Source organism: Syzygium oleosum, unplaced genomic scaffold (assembly GCF_021117445.2).
Source record: "Syzygium oleosum isolate NSW1041296 unplaced genomic scaffold, Sole_v2.1 Sole_v2.15, whole genome shotgun sequence".
Lineage (NCBI taxonomy): Eukaryota > Viridiplantae > Streptophyta > Magnoliopsida > Myrtales > Myrtaceae > Syzygium > Syzygium oleosum.
In genome coordinates, this window is record NW_026607499.1 from 8,636,818 (window position 1) to 8,662,187 (window position 25,370).

General features: G+C 40.1%; 2 protein-coding genes across 6 annotated transcripts; both read right to left on the minus strand.

Moving 5' to 3' along the window:
- Window positions 1–6,463: 6,463 nt before the first annotated feature.
- On the minus strand, window positions 6,464–12,437 carry LOC115675415 (myb family transcription factor PHL11). Of its 5 annotated transcripts, none has more exons than XM_056318148.1 (7): window positions 12,094–12,437; window positions 11,341–11,897; window positions 7,985–8,061; window positions 7,787–7,850; window positions 7,529–7,601; window positions 7,298–7,370; window positions 6,464–6,993 (listed from the first exon to the last, which is right to left on the minus strand). In XM_056318148.1, the coding sequence occupies exons 2-7, from the start codon at window positions 11,474–11,476 to the stop codon at window positions 6,559–6,561; spliced, it is 858 nt and encodes a 285-aa protein (XP_056174123.1). In that variant the 5' UTR covers window positions 11,477–11,897; window positions 12,094–12,437; the 3' UTR covers window positions 6,464–6,558. The 5 variants fall into 5 exon arrangements, with proteins under 5 accessions (XP_056174123.1, XP_030453911.2, XP_056174122.1 ...); XM_030598051.2 differs by having other exon boundaries at window positions 11,341–11,900; XM_056318147.1 differs by having other exon boundaries at window positions 11,341–12,217; window positions 12,320–12,378.
- Window positions 12,438–13,792: 1,355 nt separating this feature from the next.
- Window positions 13,793–24,497, minus strand: LOC115675414 (uncharacterized). The gene is made up of 16 exons (XM_056318354.1): window positions 24,099–24,497; window positions 23,810–23,971; window positions 21,518–21,697; window positions 21,316–21,373; window positions 20,363–20,413; window positions 20,117–20,199; window positions 19,287–19,374; window positions 18,162–18,203; window positions 17,999–18,073; window positions 17,781–17,853; window positions 17,139–17,250; window positions 16,540–16,652; window positions 15,332–15,411; window positions 15,063–15,183; window positions 14,272–14,338; window positions 13,793–14,181 (listed from the first exon to the last, which is right to left on the minus strand). Exons 1-16 carry the CDS (start codon window positions 24,362–24,364, stop codon window positions 14,046–14,048), a joined length of 1,707 nt encoding a protein of 568 aa, XP_056174329.1. The 5' UTR covers window positions 24,365–24,497; the 3' UTR covers window positions 13,793–14,045.
- Window positions 24,498–25,370: the final 873 nt, after the last annotated feature.

A 25,370-nucleotide genomic window follows, 5' to 3' on the forward strand; every position in this document is an offset into this window, starting at 1 on the left:
GCAAGGGAAGAGATGGCCATGGCCAAAGGCTGTAAGCACGAGAACATGACCGGATGACATATTGTTCTTTTGATGAAGAAAAACTAAGTGTTTTGAGTCACTAAATACGATATGGTTCTTGTTTCTTTTCCCCCTTCTCTTACAAAAGAGATCTTCAATATCTTCACCATTTTATAGTTGAAGGAGAGTCATGATTGCTGAACAACAAACTTCAGGGTTTTGAAAGTATGGTGAACCGAGAATGGGGAGTGCGGGAGGTTTGCACATGCGCGAAATACTTGGAAGTGTTCTTTTATTTCTTGTTTGGCATGGAAGAGCGAAGTGAGTCAGGAGGTCGTGGACGCATTATGAGAAGAAAACGACAGTCATGTGATCTTTTATAGAAAGTGGGGCATCAGAAACGATAAATTTGATGGCAGAAGCAGAAGTGCCATCAATTCAGCGTAGCTAATATTACTAGGGCATTTACTCATGGACCTTTCCATGCATGTATATGAGTGGGGCTCTAGTACATTAGCTGAAGAAATTCTCTTGTGCATCTTGGTTTTGCAATTGTTTTTGGTCCTTTTGTTTCACGTTGCACATCCGAAAGACTTCTTTGACATTTGAAGTCTATCTCGGACGATAAACCGCAAGACAGAAAAGAACATGTTCGTTCTTTCATTAAGATATGCCTCTTTAACAGAATGAAATCATTATAAAGGAAAGGCTTCAGTGTTTTAGCTAAAGATCACACTCAATTGTTGATAAGTTCATTCTTCTCCGTCGATTCAAATTCTCTCTCCTTTTGAATCTTTTATGAAATTCAAGAGGAAGTTCAAAAGAAAAAAATTGTGTATTACTTCTCTTGTGATTTTTTGTGACTTTGTTATATCTCTCGAAGTGACCTTACTTTTTGATTAGAAAGCAACGTTGTAACGGGATAGATATTACTTTAAAGAAAGGGATTGCACGCCTAAAAAATATTGACTTTCATTCAATCTCATAGTATTTTTTTGTTTGGTATGAACAACCCCATATTTGGTTAGGTCATATTTTCCCAACAAGAACCCTAATAATAAAAAGTTGTTATAGACGAGCCCATCCTACAAAAAATTACTGCTATAAGCTCAAAGCTCTAGAAACCCATGCAAAATTTTCTTATGGCGTGCTTTATTTCACTATAAAAACTTGAGCGATTAAAGTACGAAGCAGATTATATTTCAAATGTTAACACTCGACCTCCAACTAGGAGATGAAGGCCTTAAGCAAGGATTTTGCAAGACCCGTGGGCAAAGGATTGTTGAATACCATTGTGCAGTAGATGTGCGAGCAATCGAATTCGAGATAAGTTTGAAGTTACGTGCGTAACTACTAACTACTTACACCAAAAACTTGAAGTGACATTCTGTATTGTCACGTCCTTACTACAGAGACATGCACGATGCAGTTCATAATTCCTCTCTAGGATTCGAATTTGATGACACATGGGCTGCTCATTAAGATAGCTCACCTTCTATTCAAAATTGGGAATACGACAAATGCACGTTCGTGGTCCCAAAATTGCCTGGTGAGAAGTTATTGATCAAGACCACCTATCTCGACGTTTGAGCCCAGCGATAAGCTACGACCTGTGTAGGAAAGAGCGAACGATGGAACGCCACAATAAACAAAATATGAAAAAAAAATCGAACACTACGTTTGCTAAAATGGATCATACATGGGTCATCTTAAATTTAAAGCCTAGCCTTAATGGGTTTTAAAATGAAAAGACCAAAATAAATGAGTTTAAATGAGATACTATGAATCCATTTCCAACCCACTTAAAGACCCTCCCTCTATCTCTTTGCGGTTGCAAGTAGGTGCATCTCCTCCGCCTCCTAAACTTTGCTGCCGAGGAGGCTAGCCTGGCTCCAGGCAATGGGAGTGGCTTGTCCATCATTGCGGCCACTCCGATGATGGTCCAGCTCGGCTCTGCAAACCCGACAATCGCTTCGCCATCATCTCATGCGGAGGTAACAATTCTTCCTCATCTAAATTGTTTAACAAATATAATCTCATGGGATGTTGAAGGTTTTTCGAAGAGGGACTACGGTTTTGGGTGGGTTTGGGTTGAATGTTGGTTGCGTTGGGTTATATTGGGTACGTGCCAATGTGAATAAAATAGATAGATTTGGGTCAAACCCGTTTATAACCCACCAAACTCTCCCGTTTGCTACCTATAGCATTTATGTATTTCAATCGGTGTGACTAGCTTCATTAGAAAAACAACACGAGATTTCACAATAGATCAAGTGATACGACGGAAAGTACAATCACTCGATTCACTCAAACACTTTCGATGTTGCCCAACCTTCAATCACTCCCAACCACTTACGTAATATGAAGCTCTCACAATTTCTCATGAATCAATCAAACAATCTTGAAAAGAAATACAAAGAAAACGACTTGAACACTCGTTTCTTAGATGCGACTCGCGACAGTTTGCCCCATAATTGTATAAAGTCAAAATCTGGGAGACTCTTCTTTTGCCGACTTCAATTAGGATTTGATTTTCGTGTATTTCTTGCTCTTCTTTCTCTAACCAAAATTCGGGCTTCTCCCTACAAGTAGGCAACAATCCAAGTCCAATATGGACTTTTCAGTCTTTTCCTAATTAAGGAAACCACTGTCGGTTTTCACCATAATAAGGTCTACAGATATGTACATATGAATGGCATCTTTTTTGTGTGGCCATGTAGTGTTGGACTGGTGGATACATTTAAGCCATCACCATCAATATTTTCACGACCATTTCTCCTGAGCGTGGAAAAAGACAGAAAACAGTGTCATGAGAAGATGACTACAACTGATTTCTCCCACCACTGTAGCTCGATGACTGTCGATATTTATGATGCATTTACGCTCACGACATAAGCTCGATTTCCCGATCTGTTAAAAGGTCTCATATTCGAATCGGATTTGACTAAGTTTCTGATCGCCTATTATTTAGATCCATCAAATTATTGGGATGTAAAAGAGAGAGAACACTTTCTGCTGCTACTGCACTTTCTTCTGCGAAAACTGAATCTAAACTAATGCATTGTTTAGGCCAATTTGACTTATCATGCAATGCATCTGGCTTTCACATTGCCTTTATATCAGCTATTGCACTAACAGAAGTTTGGCACCCACCGCTCGTAACGTTGCAATGTTTTTTAGAATGTTACCGGAAAGTTTCTTTATACCTTTAAACTAGCATAGATGGAGGGAAGTGCTTCGCCTTGACCATGATTAGCCAGTTGAAGTTGATGGAGTTATCAAACAAGTATCGATCCCTGCCTTAGCCCTTATACAAGGCATTTTTAAAAGTCGGCCGGTTCTGTCTCCTCAATAGGAGGGAATGCCATTCTTAACATCTTTTGATGCCTTTCTTTCACAAATGGCAACTCTAGATTAGCACAATGCATTTTAAAACATGTACACACAAAGGAGTCGTGAGCAGAGCCAACAATCTTGTGCTGGCAACTGGATGGAGTGGGACTGCCTGCAGTGTTATCTGAATTAGGCTAGAAAATTATCCAAAAAGTCCTAAATTTATTACACTTTTGCTAATTTAATTTTAAACCTTTTACTTGTGCCAATCAAATCTTAAATATTTGGGAAACCACCAAAAACCCCACGCTTCATCCAGACACATTTACTTGGAACTTTTTTTTGACACCAAATACCCGAACTTTTGTGACACATTTACCCCAAGTGTATTTAGTCCATGGGCATTTTCGTCTTTTCTGCTTTTTCTTTTTTTTTCTTTTTTTTCCTTTCCCCCGGGGGGGGCCCCGGGGGGGGGGGGGGGGGGGGGGGGGGGGGGGGGGGGGGGGGGGGGGGGGGGGGGGGGGGGGGGGGGGGGGTGGCGAGGTTCGCCTCGCCCGACTCGGGCGAGGTCGACTGCCGGCGTCGGGCGAGGTCGACCTCGCTCGAGTCGGGGCGAGGGCCGCCCTGCTCGCCCTGGAGCGAGGGCGGACCTCGCCGCGTCGGGCGCGAGGTTCGGCCTCGCTCGAGTCGGCGAGGGCCGCCTCGTCGCCCTGGCGAGGGCGGACCTCCCGCGGCGTCGGGCGAGGTTCGGCCTCGCACAGGCGAGCGAGGGCGTCCTCGCTCGACTCGGGCAGGAGGTCGACCCGCCCGACGCCGGTGAGGGTCGACCTCGCCGACGCCGGCGAGGGCCGCCCTCGCCTCGGGCGAGCGAGGGCCGCCTCGCTCGACTCGGCGAGGTCGACTCGCCGGCCGGGGCGAGGGTCGACCCGCGAGGCCGGCGAGGCCGCCTTGCTCGCCCCGTAGCAGGGCGGCGACCCTCGAGCGCGTCGGGCGAGGTCCGCCTCGCTGGGGCGGCGAGGGCATCCTCGCCGGCTGGGCGAGGTCGACTCGCCTCGGCGGCCGAGCGAGGGTCGACCTCGCCCGAGTCTGGGCGAGGACGCCTCGCTTCGCCTGTGCGAGGCCGAACCTCGCCTGACGCGGCGAGGGCGAACCTCGCCCACGCCGCAGGGCCGCCCTCGCCGGATCCGGCGAGGGCCCTCGCCGGATCCCGGCGGCTGACGCCGGCGAGGCCCCCTCACGGAAGGAAAAAAAAGAAAAAGCGAAAAGACGAAAAATGCCCATGGACTAAATACATTGGGGTAAATGTGTCACAAAAAGCAAAGTTCGGGGTTTTGGTAGTCAAAAAAATTGTTTTTTGAAATCGCCGATATGGACATTTGACATCGGTCTAACGTGAACAATTTTAATAATATTTTAATAAATTTTACTATTTTCATTTTCATTTTATTTTGTTTTCTTTCTTCATTCTTTACTTTCTTTTCTTTCTCTTTTTTTGTTAAGGGTTGGCAAGGGGCTGCCGGTGGCACTAGGAGAGGGCCTACGAGCTCACAGGCTATGGGGTAGGGTTGCGAAGCAAAGCTCGCAGTGTGACGCCTTGGATTTAACTCACTCGAGATATTATCCGCTTTGGCCCATTCCATACCGAGCCTCACGGTTTTGTCTTTTAGCATACAGACAGGCACTTTCCCAAGAGGTTACCCATCCTAGTAGTGCTCTGGCTTGGGCTCGCTTAACTTTTAGAGTTCCAAAGCAAAGCTTGCCGTTACGTCAAAATGCGTCTCTGTGACTTAATTCTAGTTTTCACATATATATTCCAAAATCGCTCTCCTCCTGTTTAGTGCACAGTTCGATTCATTCATGCCCCCTTCGCCATCCTAGAAGCCTGCTAGGAGCCGCTCCTTGTCCAGACCCTCTGGCCTCGACGACCACTCTTCGCTCTCGTCGGACCGGGTCGTTACATGCAGGCTCTTGCCCATTGGCCAACAGGGGTTGTAGGCCCTCTCTGACGGCCCCCTGCCGACCACTAGACAAGAGCCGGCGAGCCCAGCTTCACGGCCCCCTTGCGACGCTTAACAACAAAAAATATAAAAAAATGTACAAAAGGAAAAATATAAAGAAAAATATAAAAAATCAACAAACATTCAAAAATTATTAAAAATTATTAAAAATTATCCACATCAGCGCCCACCATGCCATAAATGATAGTTGGCGTCCACGTCAGCGATTTCCAGCCAAAATTGATCGGATAGACTCAATTGGCAAAACGTGAAAATGTTTATAACTCAATTGGTACAATTAAAAGGTTTATGACTGAACTGGCAAAAATGCAATAGTTTTAGGATTTTTTGGACAATTTTTCCAAGAATAAGCACTCCATATATGTGTCTCTTCTATTTTAGTTATACCTCTGTCTTGTTGACCTTGATTTATTTTCGGTAGCCAAGCTCAATGTCGTCAACCCTTTGTGATCAACCAAACATATGGAAATAAAATGCCCAACAAGTTGAAAAATAAAATGAAAATGAAGTTATGGGTTCAGTGATTAGCGTCTTATGAAATGGCAATGGGTTAATTAAGAGAGATTCATTGTCACTTTCCTTAAGTGATGAGAAAAAGGAGTTCAGATCACTCCTCTAGTGAGTTGCAATTGATGTACAAACAAGATTACTCCATAGTTCAGGGTTGATTATTATCCATCCCCTCGGAATAGTTAGGGTTATGCACATGGTAATTACATGACCATCCCTATTCGCCATGTTCATAAAAATGGCATCGCCATCCTACTCTACCGCCCCATCTCAGTGGCCATTCGACTGTGCATCGATCGTCTCGTGTTGATAATGATTGTGCTAGTGACGAACGCTGACATTGGCCGGTGGCGGAATTCATGGTTGTGCCAGGTGACGGGATTTTCGCTCGGCGGTCTATGGTGCGATGCCGTAGAAGTTTTCCTAAGTTAAGAAGATTCTTTAAAGCTAATTACTTTTCTTGTAAAGCGACATCTATATATTGACCAAAAGAGAAATCAGAGAAGAAATCAGCCAAGCTAATATACAATATAACTGCTGATTACGGTCGTGTCCGTGTGTTATAGTATATATATATATATAGTATAACAATGAATCTCCACTCTACATAGAACATTGGAGGCTACCAAAAGTGAAGTGCTTGTGCTTTTCTACATAAACAAAAGAGTGACATTCCATGATTCTTTCTTTTACTGACCTAAATCATCATGTTGGGCTCTAATTTTGCTCCAAGAAAGTCATGCCCGCCTTTAATATTCAAGTCAAATTGAATCATCGACGACCCTTCTGGCCTCTTGGCCTCAACATCCTGAGTCTGTGGTCTCTCTCCTTCATAAATCTGGAATGCTGAGCCATGGTTTTGATGGCCTCCTCCCTGGTACAGCTCTTCTTTCATGCCCATCATCATGCTGATGATGTTGCTGCTGTTCCTCTCTCCACCACCACCTCCTCCTCCACGCGCGGGGTCGACGAAGTTGGAGATGGCCAGATTGAAGTCAGCTATTTGGGCTCTGGTGACCTCTAGATTTGCAAGATCGCTCCCATCGATCGACAGGCTCTTTTGAGCTTTCTCTAGTACTGCTTGCAGGTACTTCCCTTGGGCCTCTATTCTCATCTGCAGCTTCTTCTGTACCTGTTTTTCGTTTGGGATTTTGAGTGATTTTTAGCGTGAAATGATTTGGGTCTTTCCAAGGCTTTTAACCCCCCTAAACATTCATAAAAACTCGCATTCTCTTGATTGGTTAATAGCTTATTGAAGATTGTCTTCGGGTATATCTCTAATTAATACATCTTGCAGTGACTTCGACCCTATTAACCGTGATACGACTTTTAATCGACAGTATGGTTGCCATGTTCGTGTTCCCTAATATACTTCAATGCAATTTAATGCATATTCCTTAAACAAAATTAAATTGCCAAAAATAATATATTCATACCTCAAGTTGCTGTTGTAGTCTCTTTTGAACTTCCATCTGACACTTCAATGTCTCCTCAATTGGGATTTCTCTGCTGGGACGCATGATAGCTCCATTATTTAGACGATAATGGGGAAACACAACTAAAAGCAATTTGAAAGATTATGTATCTCCACTTTGATTTTCAGTGCTCTTCGAGTTTAGATTATCAGTTTTAGAGAGGGTGTGAAAGAGTTAAAATAAAGGACATACCCTGGCTGTAGGTCACTAGGTTGCAACGAACTACTGGCCATTCGGGAAGGACTAAATTGAACATAAGGAATTCCTAAATAATTTTAAACAAAATTTGGTAAATGAAATGAGCTTATGTGGAAATAATTAACTGCAAAGGCAAGAATAGACAACAACCGATTTTCCTAATTATCTATTATTTAACATATATTAGTTTGAAATGATAAGTTGCATCTGATGTGGTCTGAGAAAATCTTTATAAATTAGGGAGGGACTCACCATCGCTCGGTTCAGCTTTGTCGTCGCTGTTTTGCCTCCGCGTTTGTTGCCCTAATCTATATTTCTGCAAAGAATTCAACCTTTACAATATTAGATCCTTGTTTTTCTTTTATTTTTTTTAAGATTATTGTTACCAAATCAATGAACAACATAAAGCAACGGACGAAATGATGTCTTGTAAGAGACTTAGAATATTACCTGAAGATGGCTCTTTAAATGGTACAGTGTCAAGCCCTTCAAGCCCATTAATCTGTGCACTGACTTGGGAGTCGCTTCTGGCAATTGGGAAACACAAAAGGTTCTCAGTGCTAGATTTTTACTTAAACAATGTTGTGAAAGGTAATTCAAATTGGTTTGATCCCAATTGTCAATATACGGAGAACAGATATGCTTTTGACACGCACATATAGAACCGCCATCAATGTAGATCAATCCAATTCCATAACTTTATGTTGGTCCTCAATTTAGGTGGAAAACGAATATTTTGAAAAATATTTTCCTAAAAATAATCATTTGTATCACTTACAAGAATCAATAAACGAAAAGTATGTTTATCGTTCACAAAAATATTTAGATATAAATTATTGTCGATGATGAAAACATATTTCGTTGACTGATTATTTCAAACGATACTAGCAATCATTTTTAGAAAATGTTTTTCAAATCATTCGTTTTTCGCAAAAATAAATGAAGCCTTAGATAGAATCTTAAATTCGGGGGTGAAAGATTTTGTGTCACCATAGAAATCTACTGTACAATATAGATCACGTCCATATTGGATTAATTCGGTAACAGAGTTTTGTGAACTTTAATTATTTCAAGTGGGCCACGTGGATGGTCTCGACTCAGAGTTCCATCTAATGATACATGAACACTCCACTCAACTTTCAACATATAAGCATCTAATCCGTCCACTAAGTATAACAAAATCGGGGCCTAAGACAAACTAAAGTCTCGGAAACCTAAACACCGACTATCCTTACTTTGTCTTTATTAGAGAAAAGATCGGAGAGGGACAAGCAGCACAAGCGACCGGCAAGTAGAGACCTCAATTTTCCTTAACTACTTATGAAGACAAATGCGATTTTTGAATATGATTTCTTACTAGAGAGAGATATATGGTCCTAGACCATTTATCGAGCAAATCAAATGCCATGTATTAAATTATTCTGGGAAAATTATCTGAAAAAATCTAAACCTATTACACAACGGCTAATTAAGTCCTAAACTTTTTAGTTATGACAATTTAGTCATAAACCTTTTGATAATATGACAATATAGTCATCTGGTCGGAAACACTAATGTGGACATTGACCATTGTACGTGGCATAGCAAGCGTTAATGTGAACAATTTTTGCAAATTTTATTTAATCGTTTTGAATTTTGCATTATTTTATTTTATTTATATTATATCTCCTTCATCTTTTTGTTGTTGTTAAGGGCTAATGGGGGAAGCTAGCCTCTAGTCAAGGCCCGACGACCCCACTGGCCACTGGGTGAGGGCTGCGAAGCCCTCGCGGGCCATTGGTGAGGGCCACGAGCCCTTAACACTAAAGAAAAAGAAAAGAAGATAAATTAAAATAAAAAATTTAATAAAAAAATTGCAAAAATTATTTAAGTCAGCATTGGCCATGTCACGTAGGATGGCTCCACGCCAATGATATCTAGCCAAAATTGGTCAAAAGGATTGTAGTTAAAAATCGTCAAAAGGGTAGGACTAACTTGACATAATTGGAAGGTTTATGATTTAATTGGTCGTTGCATAATAGGTTTACAACTTTTTTGACAATTTTCCCAAAATTCTTTTACTAGTCCTTACCTCCCTGTGACAAATGTATGTTAGTAAAGCTGGTCATTTCTCATAAGGGTGAGCAAAAGGAACCTCTCAGACCGGATCGGGGTACAGGTTCAGCTCCCAAATCCATAATTTTAGTTTAGTTCCAGGTGTGGAACTGCCCACCCAAACCAAGTTGTTTTTATTTAGTTTTTTAATATTTTTTTATTTCTTAAAAATCTGCAAAAAAATATCCTAATCTATCTCCCATTTCATAAAGGAATTCCCTTCAAGGCTGAAGCGACTACATTTACTTATGCATGTGAGTAAGATGACAAGAACAAATCAAAACACAACGATAATTACTCATTTCAACCAAATTTTGCCACAAATTGGAAAAATCTTTATGAAACCTATAATATTACACATAACTCACTGATTGTAAAAACGCCTTTGTTATCAATAAAATCTTCAATTTCATCTTGAACATTGATAACAAATTTTAAAAAAAAAATACTGAATAAGCAACTAGTTCCATTGACTCACCTGGAAACCGGACCAGTTGGTCCAATTCTAGGGGGCACCAGTCCGATTTCAAGTTCCAGAAACTGAAAACCGGTCCCTCTAGTCCGATTCCTAGTTCCTGGGTGGGAACTGAACCGCCTGGGAACTTATTACCCCTAATCCCTTGTCCGCTTTTACTTATCGAAAGAAGAAAAGAAACCTCGATAGAAATTCTATATTCTAGAGTCGATTCAGCAAAGGTGAATATTAAACGGATGGATCACTGTTATATCACACAGTTTTGTCCAGAGAACATTAGAACATATTAATTACCTAATCCTAGTCCACTAGATTAACACATATAAGGAGAATCGCGTGGGATCTACAAATAAAAAGCATAAGTTCTATTCACCACATCAACTCTACAAATAAAGCTTATCGATATTAGTTTCTTTTTTTTTCCTAGTAACACATGTCATATACACATAGCTCGGTAGAAGAAAGCCTTTTCTAGGAATGATGCTTCTTTTGCAATCATGTGTTGACCATTTTACGAAAATCGAGAACGATATTGATAGTTGAGAAGAATACTGTATAGCACGAGAGATGATAAAACAGAATCTCTACGCACGCTTTTATGAGCAATGTCTATATATTTGTATACTTGAAAGCCATAAGCTCCTAAAAGCCATGTCATACAAAGTAGATCCTGCTTTGGGAGCTTTAAATATAATCTTTTGACAATGAGGACAAATGAACAGATAATTAAGTTCAAATCTTAAATCCTCTAACTTAAGAACCTAATTATTGAAATGAAAGCATGAAGACATGAACATACTATACGATATAACCTTCTCGATTGTGTTTGGTCGCTGCATATTGACTTTATAGGGTTATTTATATTTCAAAAGATGCGTGTTGACCGCTACTAGATAAGAGGAAAGATGGATTTACGACTCATACCGATATTGGCCCCACTACTAGTTCTATATGTCCAATGCCAAAACCTGAATTAATTGGGCTGAGACAGTATATATTCGATTTTACATCCATTCATTGTCCAAACAAATTCATAGTAGTATGCTAGAAATCCATTTCACTTCCTTCCCTATATCTTATCTGCATACAAAATGCCAAAGTCTAAAACTCCAAATGCCACTCCACATTTTCTGTTGGCAAATAATATAATCAGAAAACATGCCAACTCGATGATAATAATGAAAATGTTCCATAAACATAACTAAACAAAACTTGGATTGAAAAAAGTGGGACTTACTATCCGGGCCGCCGAGTTTGGTGACGGCATCCACAAAGCGGTCGTGTAGGTCGGCTGTCCACCGCAGCCTCGGCTTTGGATCCCTTGTCATTACCACCCCGCCGCCGCCACTCTCACCACCACCACCCCCATACATTCTTCCACACTATCCCAGAGTCTCACACAACTATAACCCAACTGTCTTAGATCTCCACCACTCACCACCAACCCACCTTTGTATATCTCCTCCTCCTTTGTTCGTATAGTGACCCTTCGAACTCTCAAAAACAAAAGCAAATATTCGAAATTCTCCTGGACCAACTTCTTTTTTCCTCAAAATCCCAGTTTCTTTCCTCTTTGTTCTTCTTTTCCCTTTTCCGTTTTTGCTTTTTCGTTACCCGCCTTGAAATAGCAGTGTTCCCTCGCAAGATAGATATAGAACAAATGGCCAAAAAAGAGATATCACAGAACAAGAGCGAGGACCCCTGAAAGCCGGAAAGAAGAAAAGCCGATCCCAGCAAAACGAGCAGGAATTTAACAAAACGGGACTCGTTGGTTGTCCGTCCACAAATCGATTCCTTCTGGGTTGAAAGAGAAAGAGAAAAAGTTAAATCACAGTCGAAGAATAACCTAAAACTAACTTAAAGCAGGAGTGATTCTTCAAAGCAGCAGGTTTTGATATACAATCCAAAGTCAACCGCCTATGAATTCCTCTGGAAAAAGAACCGAATCTACGGACTTAATTACTCAACTTGCAGTTAAAAAAGAACGTACGAGATAAATGGAGGAGGAATCGAGAGACGACGACCCAAGAACAGAGAGAGACGAAACTATGAAAGGAAGCTTTGTGCAGAGTGAAGAGAGAAAAGCTTTTTGAGTTAGCAGACCCCCCCAAATCCTGATAATGACATGCACGAAAGCAATTATTTGTTGTTTCACCGAAACCCCATATATAAAATAAAAGCGGTGGTGATAAAGAAGCAGAACATAGAAACACGACCAAGAACATGCAGAGGAAACCTCGGCGACGAATCTGAGGCAACATGATACCCCCACCACCCCCAAGGAAAACACTAAACAAAGAAGAAAGGAAATAAAGTAGTAGTGATAATAATAATAATAATAATAATATCAACGATACCGAGAGAGAGAGAGAGAGAGAGAGAGAGAATTGTATGTGTATGGCTAGATGGAGTGAACCTGTGAATCTTGGTCGACCGTCGGATGCGGATGCCTTGGACGATCCGAAGGCGGGATAGGGGCACGTGGATGACGGCGTGGATTATTCGCCGGCCAACGAGGGGGGCGGAATATTCGCGGCGGGGAGTCACGTGGCGAGGGGGGTGGCAATGGAAGAAAAAGTCACCACACGGTGCACCATCATCATCATCTTTCGATTTGGCTTTTGGCGTTTTGTGCTTCGCAATCTCACCTGGATACGTTGTCTCTTTCGCTCGCGCCATTTCCCTTTGATTTTGTAGTTTGGCTTTTGTTGTAAGAGAAACGTCATTTAAGGACAAGCTAATGTCGTTAAATTTCCATTGAGCAGTAATTCCGTGGAAGCAATGAACGTCTAAACATCCATGGCAATGTCAGAATCTCTAGTTGGGCCGCCGATATGGAAATAAAATCAGGAATCGAATGAGTTTACGACTGTGTCAGTCCGCGGAGTCTGCCATCTCGCTGTCATCACGAACACCATCTCCTCCCTCCTTCCTCTCAACCAGCCAGCGCAGCTGGGAGGAGAGGCCCCGCAAAGGGAGCTGGCGGATGGCGTTGGTTGATCGGAGGCAGTGATACGCCATTTCTCTTCTCCCTTTTCTTCATCGCCATCTTCGACTCCTTGTTGAGGGTCAACAATATCGTCGGCGTTGTCAGAAGAAGCCATTTTGTCAATGTTGATTGGCGCCGGCGGGCTTGTGTGAACTCTAGAGCGTGTGCTTGCTGCTTAGCTTCTAGTTTATTTTGATGCTGCACATTGGTCGTGCGGTTTCTCAAGTTCACTGTCCCAATTCTTCATTCCTTGTCTGGGCCATATTTTCTAATTTAATAACGTGTCTTCTTGTTAAATGCCTTGGAAACACATGGTAAACTGGGCCGCCTAACTGATTAAGAAAACCGCCAACGTGGTGGAGCTAGTAGTCTTCACGCTATCATGAGTTCGATTTATATCATAAGCGTTATCTTGATGCTAGCTACTGAAGAATATAAATCAATTGATTTATGAAACAATTGTCAAATTTAAGGAAAGCAATTGAGTTTTTATTTATAAGGAAGGATAAACAATTGCAGAAACCTTTCCGAATGTGAACATAAGCTGTTGAAAGCAATTAAGAGTATAATTAACAGCAAACATAAAGGCTAACGTATATTATCATCTTCCATATAGAATGATAGATCCGTGGTTTGCCAATAGCGCACCGATTAAGCATGACCTTTGAAGATTGATCACTCTAACAAGACATTTCGAGTCCTAGGTGTAACCCTTTACTATTTATTCATGTAGATTCATCTAACAAGACATTTTCGATTTTAAAACATAAGCTACATTTATCAGACCAAAAATTATTGTACATTTTTTAAAGTTTGGCTGATTAACAAGTGCCATAGAAATATAAATTAGAAGAAAATTTGTAATGATTGATTGTATCCATCACGGGAGAATAATGAAAATCACAAGAAGACTAGACCACTCCCACCAAGAAAAACCAACTGATGGTCTCAACTTAACTGGAAGATCTCTTGACATCTTGAAGAACTATCTGGGCAGCATTGCGTCCAGGCGCACCCATCACGCCGCCTCCGGGGTGTGCGCCGCTTCCACATAGGTACAGCCCTTGAACTGGTGTCCTGTAGTTTGACCTGCATTGACAGGGGAAAGAAAATGACCACGATTGAATGTAGAGACATTATTGCACAAGGACAGAGGGGAACAGTAGACTCGAAAATTACCATCCTTTTACTGGCCGCATGAGGAAGAGAGAATCCAAACCCATGGCACCGTGAAAAATATTCCCTCCTGCCAAAAGATCCAGCAGAATAATATTAACAATGTTCCCAGAGGCTAATCACTAGTTGCAGTGATTGCCTAAATCTTGTTCATCTAAAAGATCAACCTCTAACATTCAAGGTAAAGGAAGTGCGCCAACTTTCATAGTTGATTTTGTCAAGAGGTACATCAGAAGCTTAAATAGGAGTGGACAAACACACAATTAGAAGGATTGTCTATGTATGACAGGTTCTGGAACCAGTTATAATAAATTGCACGAGGACTATTTGATGATTTGATTAGACCACACTTTATTTTTTTTCGTAATTTAAGATAATGGGATTATTTCTTTACAGATCAAAACAAGATCCAATTGACAGTATAATGCAGAGAGGGGCAGAGCCAGTGAACACAACTATGACCAATGGCTGAAAAGGTAAAAAGAAAGAGTAACAGGTAATGGAAACACGAGAACCTCACTATCTGAGCCAGGCCTCACTGCATGCTTTGACTGAGATGAAAGGAGCACAGGCAATCAAATTACATTACTTGCAAAAGAACTCATAGCAGCGACGGGCTGTAATTTCTTGAGATTTGGCAGCAAGGAGAAGGGATATTCTCAATTGTCGATATGTATAGCGACTTTGACAAGAAACAGAATAATGCCACTTCTTCCCTGTCTTATTCACATACTAGTAGTCATAGTGGAAAATCCTTTTATAGTCATACTCATAGGTACTACAGATGTGTGTACCTGTCAGACCAATTTCTCTTTCAAGATCAGGTGGAGTCAGCATATCATAGCCAATGACTGATGAGCTAAAACCAGGGCAATACTCGTCAATCAAAGAAAAACATCTGTCTGCAAAGGATTTCTGTAAACAAAGAATTAGATAAAATAATGACATCAAACAACATATATAGGAGATTAGCAAGAGATATTCGATTTCTGAACATAAACTCTGAGAAGCAGAAAAATGAAGCCTAGAAGTGAAATACCAATGCATCCAAAACGTAACTCACCCTGTAAACAGGATCCATCCAGCTGCCATCTGATGGTTTATAGGGTGTGTATTGGATAAATAAGTTGATCACATGCTTATCTATGAAGAAAGAACATTCTCATTACATGAAGAAGCTAAATGGTGCAAAAGTTTCCAAGAACGCCAATTAAGTAATGGCTAATACCATTACAATTCCAAATTGGTACCCCCATGATACTTTCACCTAAACTAATAATGTCTCACAAAAAAACCCCAAATTGGTACCCCGTGATACATTTACCCAAAAACAATCTTTGTAGGTACCCCTTACCCAAATCTACCTTCCGTTAACATTCCGTCCGATATTCCATTAAAATGTATACGTGTCAACGCACGTGGTAGATGACTGCAAGACGGATCTGACGTGGAGAATGACAGATTCGACGTGGAAAATCCACGTGTTTTGACATGTATGCATTTTAACAATGGGTAAATTGTTAAAATGTGCCATTCGGGTACCAGTTTGAGAGTTTTAATGGTATTAACCCAGTTAAGTAAAGCTCAATCCATAGCAAGCATCTAGAGCTTTAACTCAAATCCTGGATAACCAGGGGTTGGATGGACCAATGGGAGACATCGGTTGGGGTAGACAAGTAAGAGAACATAAAAGGAAACTTATCCAAGAAAAAGGAGAGCAATAAAGAGCATGACTCTAATTTGTCAAACATACATAAAACCACCCCAAACGATTTACTACATGATCAGTTGTAAATGAAATTTGGTAAGAAATCGGTTCAGCCACATTTCCTTGAGATGTTGCTTATTGACATTCTAAAGTAGTATCAGGGAAATGAAGCTACAAGCTCTGCATATAATCAGGCATATACAGACGATATATTTGTAGATTACAATAAAGCATGCTGTTTTTCACTGAAAGACACTAGAAGCGCATCAAATTCAACAGATCACTAATAAAGTGCATCTACCCAGAGCTGCACCTTCATTTTTGTAGGTCTTCCATAATTACTGTCTTGCTAAGGCAAAAAGAGAAAGATAAAGTTGATTTATGAGTTATAGCACCAAGACAGCCATGGTCCAATCTTTCTCTCTTCAAGGTTCTAAAAAGATAGAACAATAATTCCTTGGTGCATGTCATTGTGGGAACATGGATTTGATAAGATCAAATGACAATTTCTTCATTGTACATCATTGTGGGAACATGACTCTAGTAAAAGGAAGTTGTTGTACCAGGAGGTGCTATAGTCTTGTCCAGAACAGAAGGTATGGTCATCTCAATAATTGGTCTTCGTGATGGCACTCCATTGACAGCATCTTGACAGGCTGAGTCAATTTCTTCCATACTTAAAAATAAAAGTTGGAATCAGAAATATCAGACACCAAATGACGTTCAGAAAATGCTCATGAAAAGAAGCTTAAGGTGGAACAAAGTTTGTTCATTGCATCTGTAACCAATTGTCTTATATGATGAATTAATTATCCAATCATCACTAAGCAAAGAGCCCTTTCTCTTTCTTTCTGAGTAAATCAACATATAGAAAAGGATGCATAATCCATTGCAATAAAGAAAACAAGCTGCAAAAATATCAATGTAAACGGCAATTCGTTTATCTGCAATACATGTTGAAACAACTTCATCATCAAATTTCAAGCTACGACCACCATCATAGGTTTAATTCAGAAATCTAAGCTAGACTCTTGCTTGCTTCCTGCTGCTAAAGAACTGGTCAATCTAGCAGCAGTTTGAGGTAAGTTTCGCCAATCACTACCTAGAGATGACAAATAACGATGACCATCATTAAATAATACACAATGGACTGAGAATATACCTCTCAGAACCAATATGAATTGTTCCCCTATGCTGAGGACCCGCATGAGGATAACTTAACTTGCATGATTGAAAGGAAGGCAATCTGTCAACAGCAAGATTTATTTTTGTGGCTCCCTGTTTAGTTATATTTGACATCACAAAAGGGGGTAAGTTTCACCCAATAAAGGATGTGCAGTTCATGACTGTCAGCCGAAAAAGTCATGATGATGCAGGAAATTATGGCTCACAAGCTTGGATTTTGTAATTCACTTAACCACCTGCTGCACAATGGACAAATTCCACACTAGATTCTAGTTTTAAACTTATCAACTCATCAATTACATTAATGCAGAACTTAAGATTAACATCATTCACGTTTATAGGAAACATAAGCATATTCCTCTCATTAAACTACAGAGACACTGTACACAAGCAAATGGATAGTTTACAATAAGCAACATAGACTGTACTCATAAAATTATTGTTGAATGCTGTCAAGAAGAATTATCTGACTATAATTCCATACACATTGGGAATAATTGGGTTTCCTCTAGGACCTAGTGACCTAATGGAAAAACAAGAACAATGGTTGAATGTGCCCCTGTAGACAACTGACACTAGGTAAACGATTTTACAGATCAGTCAAAAGCAACATTGGAACTTACAGAGGTGTAATCAGCATATTTGACAGACCGGAGAAATTCTTCAGGAAGAACATCTTCAGGTACTAATTCCTGCATGAGACCCATGAAATCTATTAGAGGCAAACTTCATGCAACAGCAACTTGAGAACATTCACATGGCACGATTTTACAGATTAAAGGCCGAGTGTCATCTGCCACTGGCCCACACCTTTATCAGTACAAAGAGGTACATTACCACGAAGGTCCTATAAGGAGTTGCATTTGATAAAACAATAGAAGAGTGCACCTCCGAACCATCAGCCAGCAGCACCTGATTATAGTTACCCAAGCAATTTTAGACTAATTCTTTGAAGACACCCTATTTCGTTCACTGAGGAAATTAATGTTTTGAAACTTACTCCCTTCGCTCTGCCATACTCATCAACCATCAGCCGAGAAACCTAAACAACAACATCACCCAGTAACTTATGACAGAAAGAATGAGGGAAGTCTGACAGAAGGAGAAGTATTCACAAATACAAGGACTCCAGCCAGCAAGGCAGGATTACAAGGAGCTCGAGGAAATTCATAACAGACTATTGGTGCAATTTGTGACATTGTGGACGAAACCCATCTCAGAAGACAGAAACCACCTACATGCTATTTATCAAGCAACCCCTTTGCTCTTAATCAATGAAACAAGTAGTAAAGACCAAAATGGTAAAAAATGTTCGCAAGATGTCTAACCAAGACAAATGCAATTGAAGGTGGTCAGGTCAATTAAACAATTTCGAAAAGAAATCCCACTGAGCATTAGAGGAGATGCCTCCAAAAATATGCCTCTATAATTGACATGAGATACCCAAGTCCTGTCTTGTCTTCACATATCATTCGCACAAAGAATCTCAATCTGAAGTCAATTACAGGACACAATCAGAGTTAATTTGTTGTTGCCCAAGGTATGGGTTCAGATCATGGAACTTTTTCTTAGAAAATCAAGGGTGAGGCTGCGTACATCAACCCGTCCCCAGATACCCACAGTGCAGCGAGTTTTATGCACCAGGAGGCCCCTTTTTTTTAATGAGACCACAATGATCCCAAGCCAATGAAATATAAAAGGGATTCGTGTACAATCTTCAATTCAATCACTCATTTTGAAGACTCGAAAGAGGAAAACACAGTGACATATTAGATGTCCATGCATTGATATAAGCCCTAGAGACGTGTACGAACAACAAAGGGCCCTAAATATAGATCTTGAATTTTGCACTTGTCCGTACTTCTAACAATTGACCCTGGATGATACAACTTACAAGGCCACCAAAAATGAATTTGCATATTTTACACCAGGTTTGCTATGTATTACTCTAGGAAGGTAATTTAAAATCAGGGAAAACAGCCAAACTCACTGATATTCAGAGCACATCTCACAATGTTATCTAGGGTATCTGATAAAAGTAACATCATCTCTGGTTTTGACATCATTGAGAGAGATGATGAACGAGTAAGGTATTATAAGACCCAGATTTTCTTATAAATAAGACCTCTGCATTTGTTACAATTTGAGCACCGGCTTCCCTTGCAGCATTACCAATAGCGGAGGACACCGCACCCATCCCACCTTCTACATGCCTACAAAAAACATTGAATAGCCAAGCATATCTCTGAGAAAGCTTAAGATTTATAAATTACTTTAAAATCTGAACATTTTTATGAGACTCTAAACTACCCTTCAAAGTTCCAATCTAAGGCATGTGGATCGGTTTAAAGTACATACAACATCGAACCAAATCCATAGCATGGATAAGAACAATCAAGAATGACAAATCAACTAATAATTCTGTATGTCCAGAAACATAATACATGTAATAAAATGTTCAAAGTAGAATCTGCCTCATAGCTAAGCTGGAAGAGTAACATGTCAGGAAATGCCTACGATGTGTTAACTCGTTGGACTAAACTTATAAGCATGAGTAGAGGAGATGCTACATATTACTGCCATGTTTTTGCATAATGGGAGCTTCCCAGTGGTCTGTGATACTAACAACCTAATCAATGGTTGAGTATACGAGAATTCCAGAAGCCTTTCATATTGACTTCATTCATGACCACAAGCAAATGCATATGTAGTTCATGCTCTTACTCAACATGATGGAGCTTCTTTCCATTACAGAATGGTGATGCCAATCAAAATGGAGAGGTTGTAAAAGGTAGATTTTATTCATCTAGTGCTCCTTCTATGAGTACTAGGCTCACGGTTCTCCACAATGTCTATGTACTCCATGAAATATCTTAATAGAAGACTGTTGTGATTATTGACACCTTACAATTACTCATGAATATTGAGGAAATCCTTGGAAATAGTGATACATACGACCAAATCCCCTGAGCACCATCTGTTTCACCCATAACATGATGCAGCAGTACATATCCACTCCCCGGTGTATGAACACTCCCCTGCAGATGTAATTGTTGGGCCAGAAAATTACTGATGTTTCAAGTAATAAAAGATGTATCACTGCTACTCAAATTATGAAAATACTTATTTCACTAATATTATGACAAAAGCTAGAAACTGCTTATGCAAATGTCACTCCGCTAGTGCAAAAGCAAACCGCACCGTTGTCCCTATGACAGCATCTGTTGCAAGGGATGCCTTCAGAACGTCTGTCTGCGCTAGTAAGAAATAGGCACAACATCAACTGCTGATGATCAAGAAAGGCAACAAGGTGTCCATCAAATATTTCTCCAGACATTTTTTAGTTCCTATCTGTTCATAATATGATGTTTTATAAGTTTCGTGCTGCATTATATGATCAAAATGTATCATAAAGAAGATAAAAACGAGAAAAGAAAAAGTTTCATCCTTAAACAATCATCTACCAAAGGGAGAACATAATTAACAAGAATGCACTAGTAAAAGTAATTTTCTTCTAGCCCCATGGGGCTGGCTTAGTGGTGAATGAATAAACACGAGTGTGGACTAGGCACATTACACGGATTCTACTCTCCACGCAGTGCAAAGCCAAATTCATGTTTGGGCCAATTACCTATGCTTTGGCTCTCGTCTTACCTGGTCCATTAAATGAGATTAGTGGGATATTATATTGGCCTGGGGTTTTCTTACCTAGGTAGTCTTTCTCGTTATGAAAAGAGAAGTAATTTTCTTTTGAATTAAGCACCAACAGTTTGTTACACGTCAATACCCTGACTGTGTGAGGGAAACGGGGAAAGGCAAAAGACTGGTGGGACGTCCTCAGGCATTGGAACAATGCAGGAAGGAACTGGTTGATAGTTGAAGACATCTAAGTGGATATGTTGATCAGAATATAATTAGCAAAACATGGAGAATGTAGTTAACAAAATTGTGCTTTATCATATACAGAGTCCAAGGATTTCAGAATCTTCGAAATAGGCAAAACATATTTGAAGAAAAATTTTACGGATCACTCGCACGGTGATCTTATCAATCAACCCAGTTAAGTGACATTGTGATTCTTGTGATTACAAACTGTTGCTCTATAGTTTCCATCCAAGATAAATAAATATGAAGGATCAATGGTAATTTACAACCTCAAACCATTTATTCAAAACCTTCGAAGCTGGTGACAGCAAAAGTTCCATAAAATTCCTGCCAAAGTCAATAAAAACTCATAAAAGATCTATCAAGTCCCATATTAGTTAAGCAACACATGTGCCAATATTAGGTGCCATTGCCAATATAAGAACCTGGTAAATCTGAAACCAACCTCTAACTGAGTTAAAGAAGCCTTACACCATCTCATTTTGCCCAAGGTCAAGAGCTCGCCGAAGGCAATGAGCCCAAAAGACTGATCTGTGAGACTTATCTCTCATCCGGTCACTGAAAGAGGATTTCTCTTGGGAAGTTTCTGGAGGAGGTGAATCGAAAAGGGGATCCATAAATTTGCAGAAGTTCTCTAGTTGATTTTCATATCTGTGCAAAATACTTAAGTTATCATGATAACAATTTACCTAAGCAAAGACAAAGCACTCGTGTTGTGAGAACAATAGTAAGAGAAAAGTACTTAGACATACATGTTCATTGAAAATAGCAGTCAATTCAATTATATATATATATATATTAATGTTAATACCTCTAGAATACATGTAGTTCGTATTGGCTTTTGAAGGGTAACTAAACAGGTAGCAGAGCATTCATTTTTTAGCTCCATTCTCCCTCCTTTTTTTCACTAACTTGACATCTTATTAAAGGCACTTGTTTGACACGATTTAAAGAAATGTTTCATTTTTCTTCAAGTAAGACTGCCAAAATGAAGATATCTTACTGAAGGCAATTGTTTGACATGATTTAAAGAAATGTTTCATAAGACTACCAAAATTATTTCATTTAAATTAGACAACATACAGAATATCCAGAAACACAGATAACATGCAAACCCTAAGATTTCAATTTAATGTTAGGTCTACAGCATTCGGAACAATTGGAATCACTTACACTAAACAGAACCTTACACACTAAAAAAAGCTGAATGGCGGGGAACGTACAGTAGATTACACTCCAAACAATCACCAGATCGCCCAAGAAAAAAGAAGAAGAACAAATGAAATGGAAAAGAAAAAGAAGAGCTTGATAGGTCATTGTCCATTTTATGCAAACTACCAAGCAACATGCAAACCTGGTAGATCAGATTACCCTTTGAGAATGTTCTTGAAATTTTGTTTCTCAAAAAGCATTTTTTTGATCCGATGATTTGCATGATTGGGTCCTTCTACAGTCCGGTATAAGAAAAACAGGATGGGATCCTGCCTAATTGATTGTAATTTTCCTTTGTCATTTGTAATTTCCTCACTTAAAGTAAATTAGTTATTACATATCATTGCGTAACTTTGCTTTACAGAACGTAATTTCCCTTTTGTTGTTGTAAGTTCTCTGGATCTTATGATTCATAATATTCCACAAAAAAAATAGCAATCTGCCTGAGTTAATTGTAAAATCTTTTCTGATTGTCAGTAAATTAACAAATGGAACGCAACTTCCTTTGACATACGTAATTGCCTTCACTGACATTAATATAACAATGAAATATCCTTTCCTAACTTTTCTTTAGAGGGCGTAATTTCCCTTTGATTCGTAAGTTTTCCGGGTCCTATGATTTGTAATATTCCACAAAATAGTAATCTACCTAACATTAATAACAAACTTTTGTGTTATCATATGTATATGATCTATTTGATCGTAATTTTCCTTTACACTTTGTAAATTTTTGCAACCTATGCGTCAGTGATTTTCCTTACCCGTCCTAACTTTTCGTAATCAAATATAAGTTTGATCACCTTTGCATCCCTAACTCTACTTTAACGTCAACAAGTTGAAGACAGACAACCGATTTTGCAAAGCAGATACGATGGACTGCGTTTTTTCCCTTTTTTATCCAACGATTTCACATCGAATGCAGGAATGATCCCATCAAACCACCTTTGGGACCATAGGCTTTCCCTTCCATTACTGAATGGCTGTCATTCTAAAAACTATGGAGAAAAAAACTGGAAAAATGACACAAACAGTCCCTGAACTTTGACCCAATGTGCAATTTGGTCCCTGAACTTTTAATTTATTCAATGTAGTCCCTGAACTTTAGCCTAATGTTCAATTTGGTCCCTGAACTTTTAATTTGTTCAATGTGGTCCCTGAACTTTTAGTATATGTTCAATTTAGTCCCTGAACTATTTGAAAATGTTCAATGTAGTCCTTCTATTAATTCAAGTGCAAGGACTACATTGGACATTTTCATATAGTTCAGGAACTAAATTGAACATGTGCTAAAAGTTCAGGGACCACATTGAACAGATTAAAAGTTCAGGGACCAAATTGAACATTAAGCTAAAGTTCAGGGACTACATTGAACAAATTAAAAGTTCAGGGACCAAATTGCACATTAGGTCAAAGTTAAGGGACTAATCATTATCATTGCATCTAATTTCCAAATAACAGCAAAATTTAAAAGAAAAGAAGAAGAGGAAACTGCTCTTGTTCTTTCTGCTGAAGACATGAAAACCATACTTTGCTGAGAAGCGGAGTACAAACCTTGGATAAGCATCTGCGTCGCGTTTCGAGAACTTTGAAATCTCCGCGTGATTAAGCTCCTTGTCAGGCCCTAGAAACAAGTACCGCCCGTCGAGACACGGCGTGAACGACGACGGACTCCTCTTCAGCAGCTTCAGCCCGTGCCTTCCCAACTCCAGTTCCCTTCAAACAGTCCAAAATAAGCGCGCAAGTTGCGATCGAAGTAGCGCCTTGGATCACGTACTCTAAAACTCAATCGATTCTGAAAATGCCGGGCTAAATTTAATCGGAGCGAATGCGGGGGACCTACTTGATGACGGAAGGCCGGAGAAGGCTCTGGAGGTAGCTGCAGCGGGAGAACTTGAAGCCCGGGACGAGCTCCTCCGTCACGGCGGCGCCTCCGATGACGTGGCGGCGCTCGAGGACGGCGACGGAGAGGCCGCCGCGGGCGAGGTAGGCGGCGGCGGTGAGGCCGTTGTGGCCGCCGCCGATGACGAGCGCGTCCCAGCGCCTGTCCTTGAGGGCGGCGAGGGAGGAGGCGCCGCCGCCGACGGTGGTGAAGGTCCTCCGCCACATTCTTGGCGCTCGTTCGCTCGCCCTCCGGCCACCGGTGAGTGGGATGGAGAGTGCGGGTACGTGTTGTGAAGTGCGAGTGGGAGTCGGATTCACGAGAGAGACAGAGAGAGAGAGTGGAGAAGAAAGTTGACCAAGGTGGGACCTGTCATAGATTCGTGTCTGCTTTTCAAGATAGCTTTTCAATATTAAAATTTTCATTTCCTAATTTTAAATTCTATATAGAAAATGGTAAATGATTTTATTTCTCGCTATTTTTTTTCTTAATCTTACGTGACCGTTAAAAGAGAAAGTTATCGCGTAAATATTTTGGTCCAATAAAACTCGACAAAATTGATGAATGGATTAGAATGTACGAATTGAAAGTTTTAGATCTCGAATTATTATCACGACAAACTTGCTGTAATTGTCTTCTTTTTCTTTAATACTATATTAGACGATTTTGGTAATAATGAATGATTAGCCAAAAAAAAGATAGGATAGAAAGGGAAAATAGATGGAGAGCAAGGAAAGGAAGAAAATAGTGATTTCATTGATATGTTTCGGATGTATGCCGAAGGAAATAGTTGGGAGGAAAATGAATTTAGCAAGGAAAATGAATGTAGCAAATAGTGATTTTTGTTTATATGTATCTTATGGGTCTTTTTAAAAACAAAAAAAAAGGTTTTAAGCTATTATAGTTCCACTTGAACTTCTTTTTTTTAATTATAAAATGTAGCCATTCAAGTCTATTTGTTAAGGTGGAGTGCCTAACCTGGCTCTTTAAGAATTTAGCCGATTCAAAATTAGGGTTTTTTTTTGACAAAAAGTATTGCTCAAAGTCCGTTTGCAAAAAGTGCCTATTTTTGCCAAATCTTTCAAATCATTTTCACCTCATGCGCCGCGATCGCCGGGGTCGCCCCTCGGGCGGCGCCGCGATTTATCTCGCGGGCTGAGGCCATGGCGGACGGCCGCGATGGGTAGGTTAGTTTTTTTTTTTAATAAATAAGATAATTCTCAAAGTCCATTT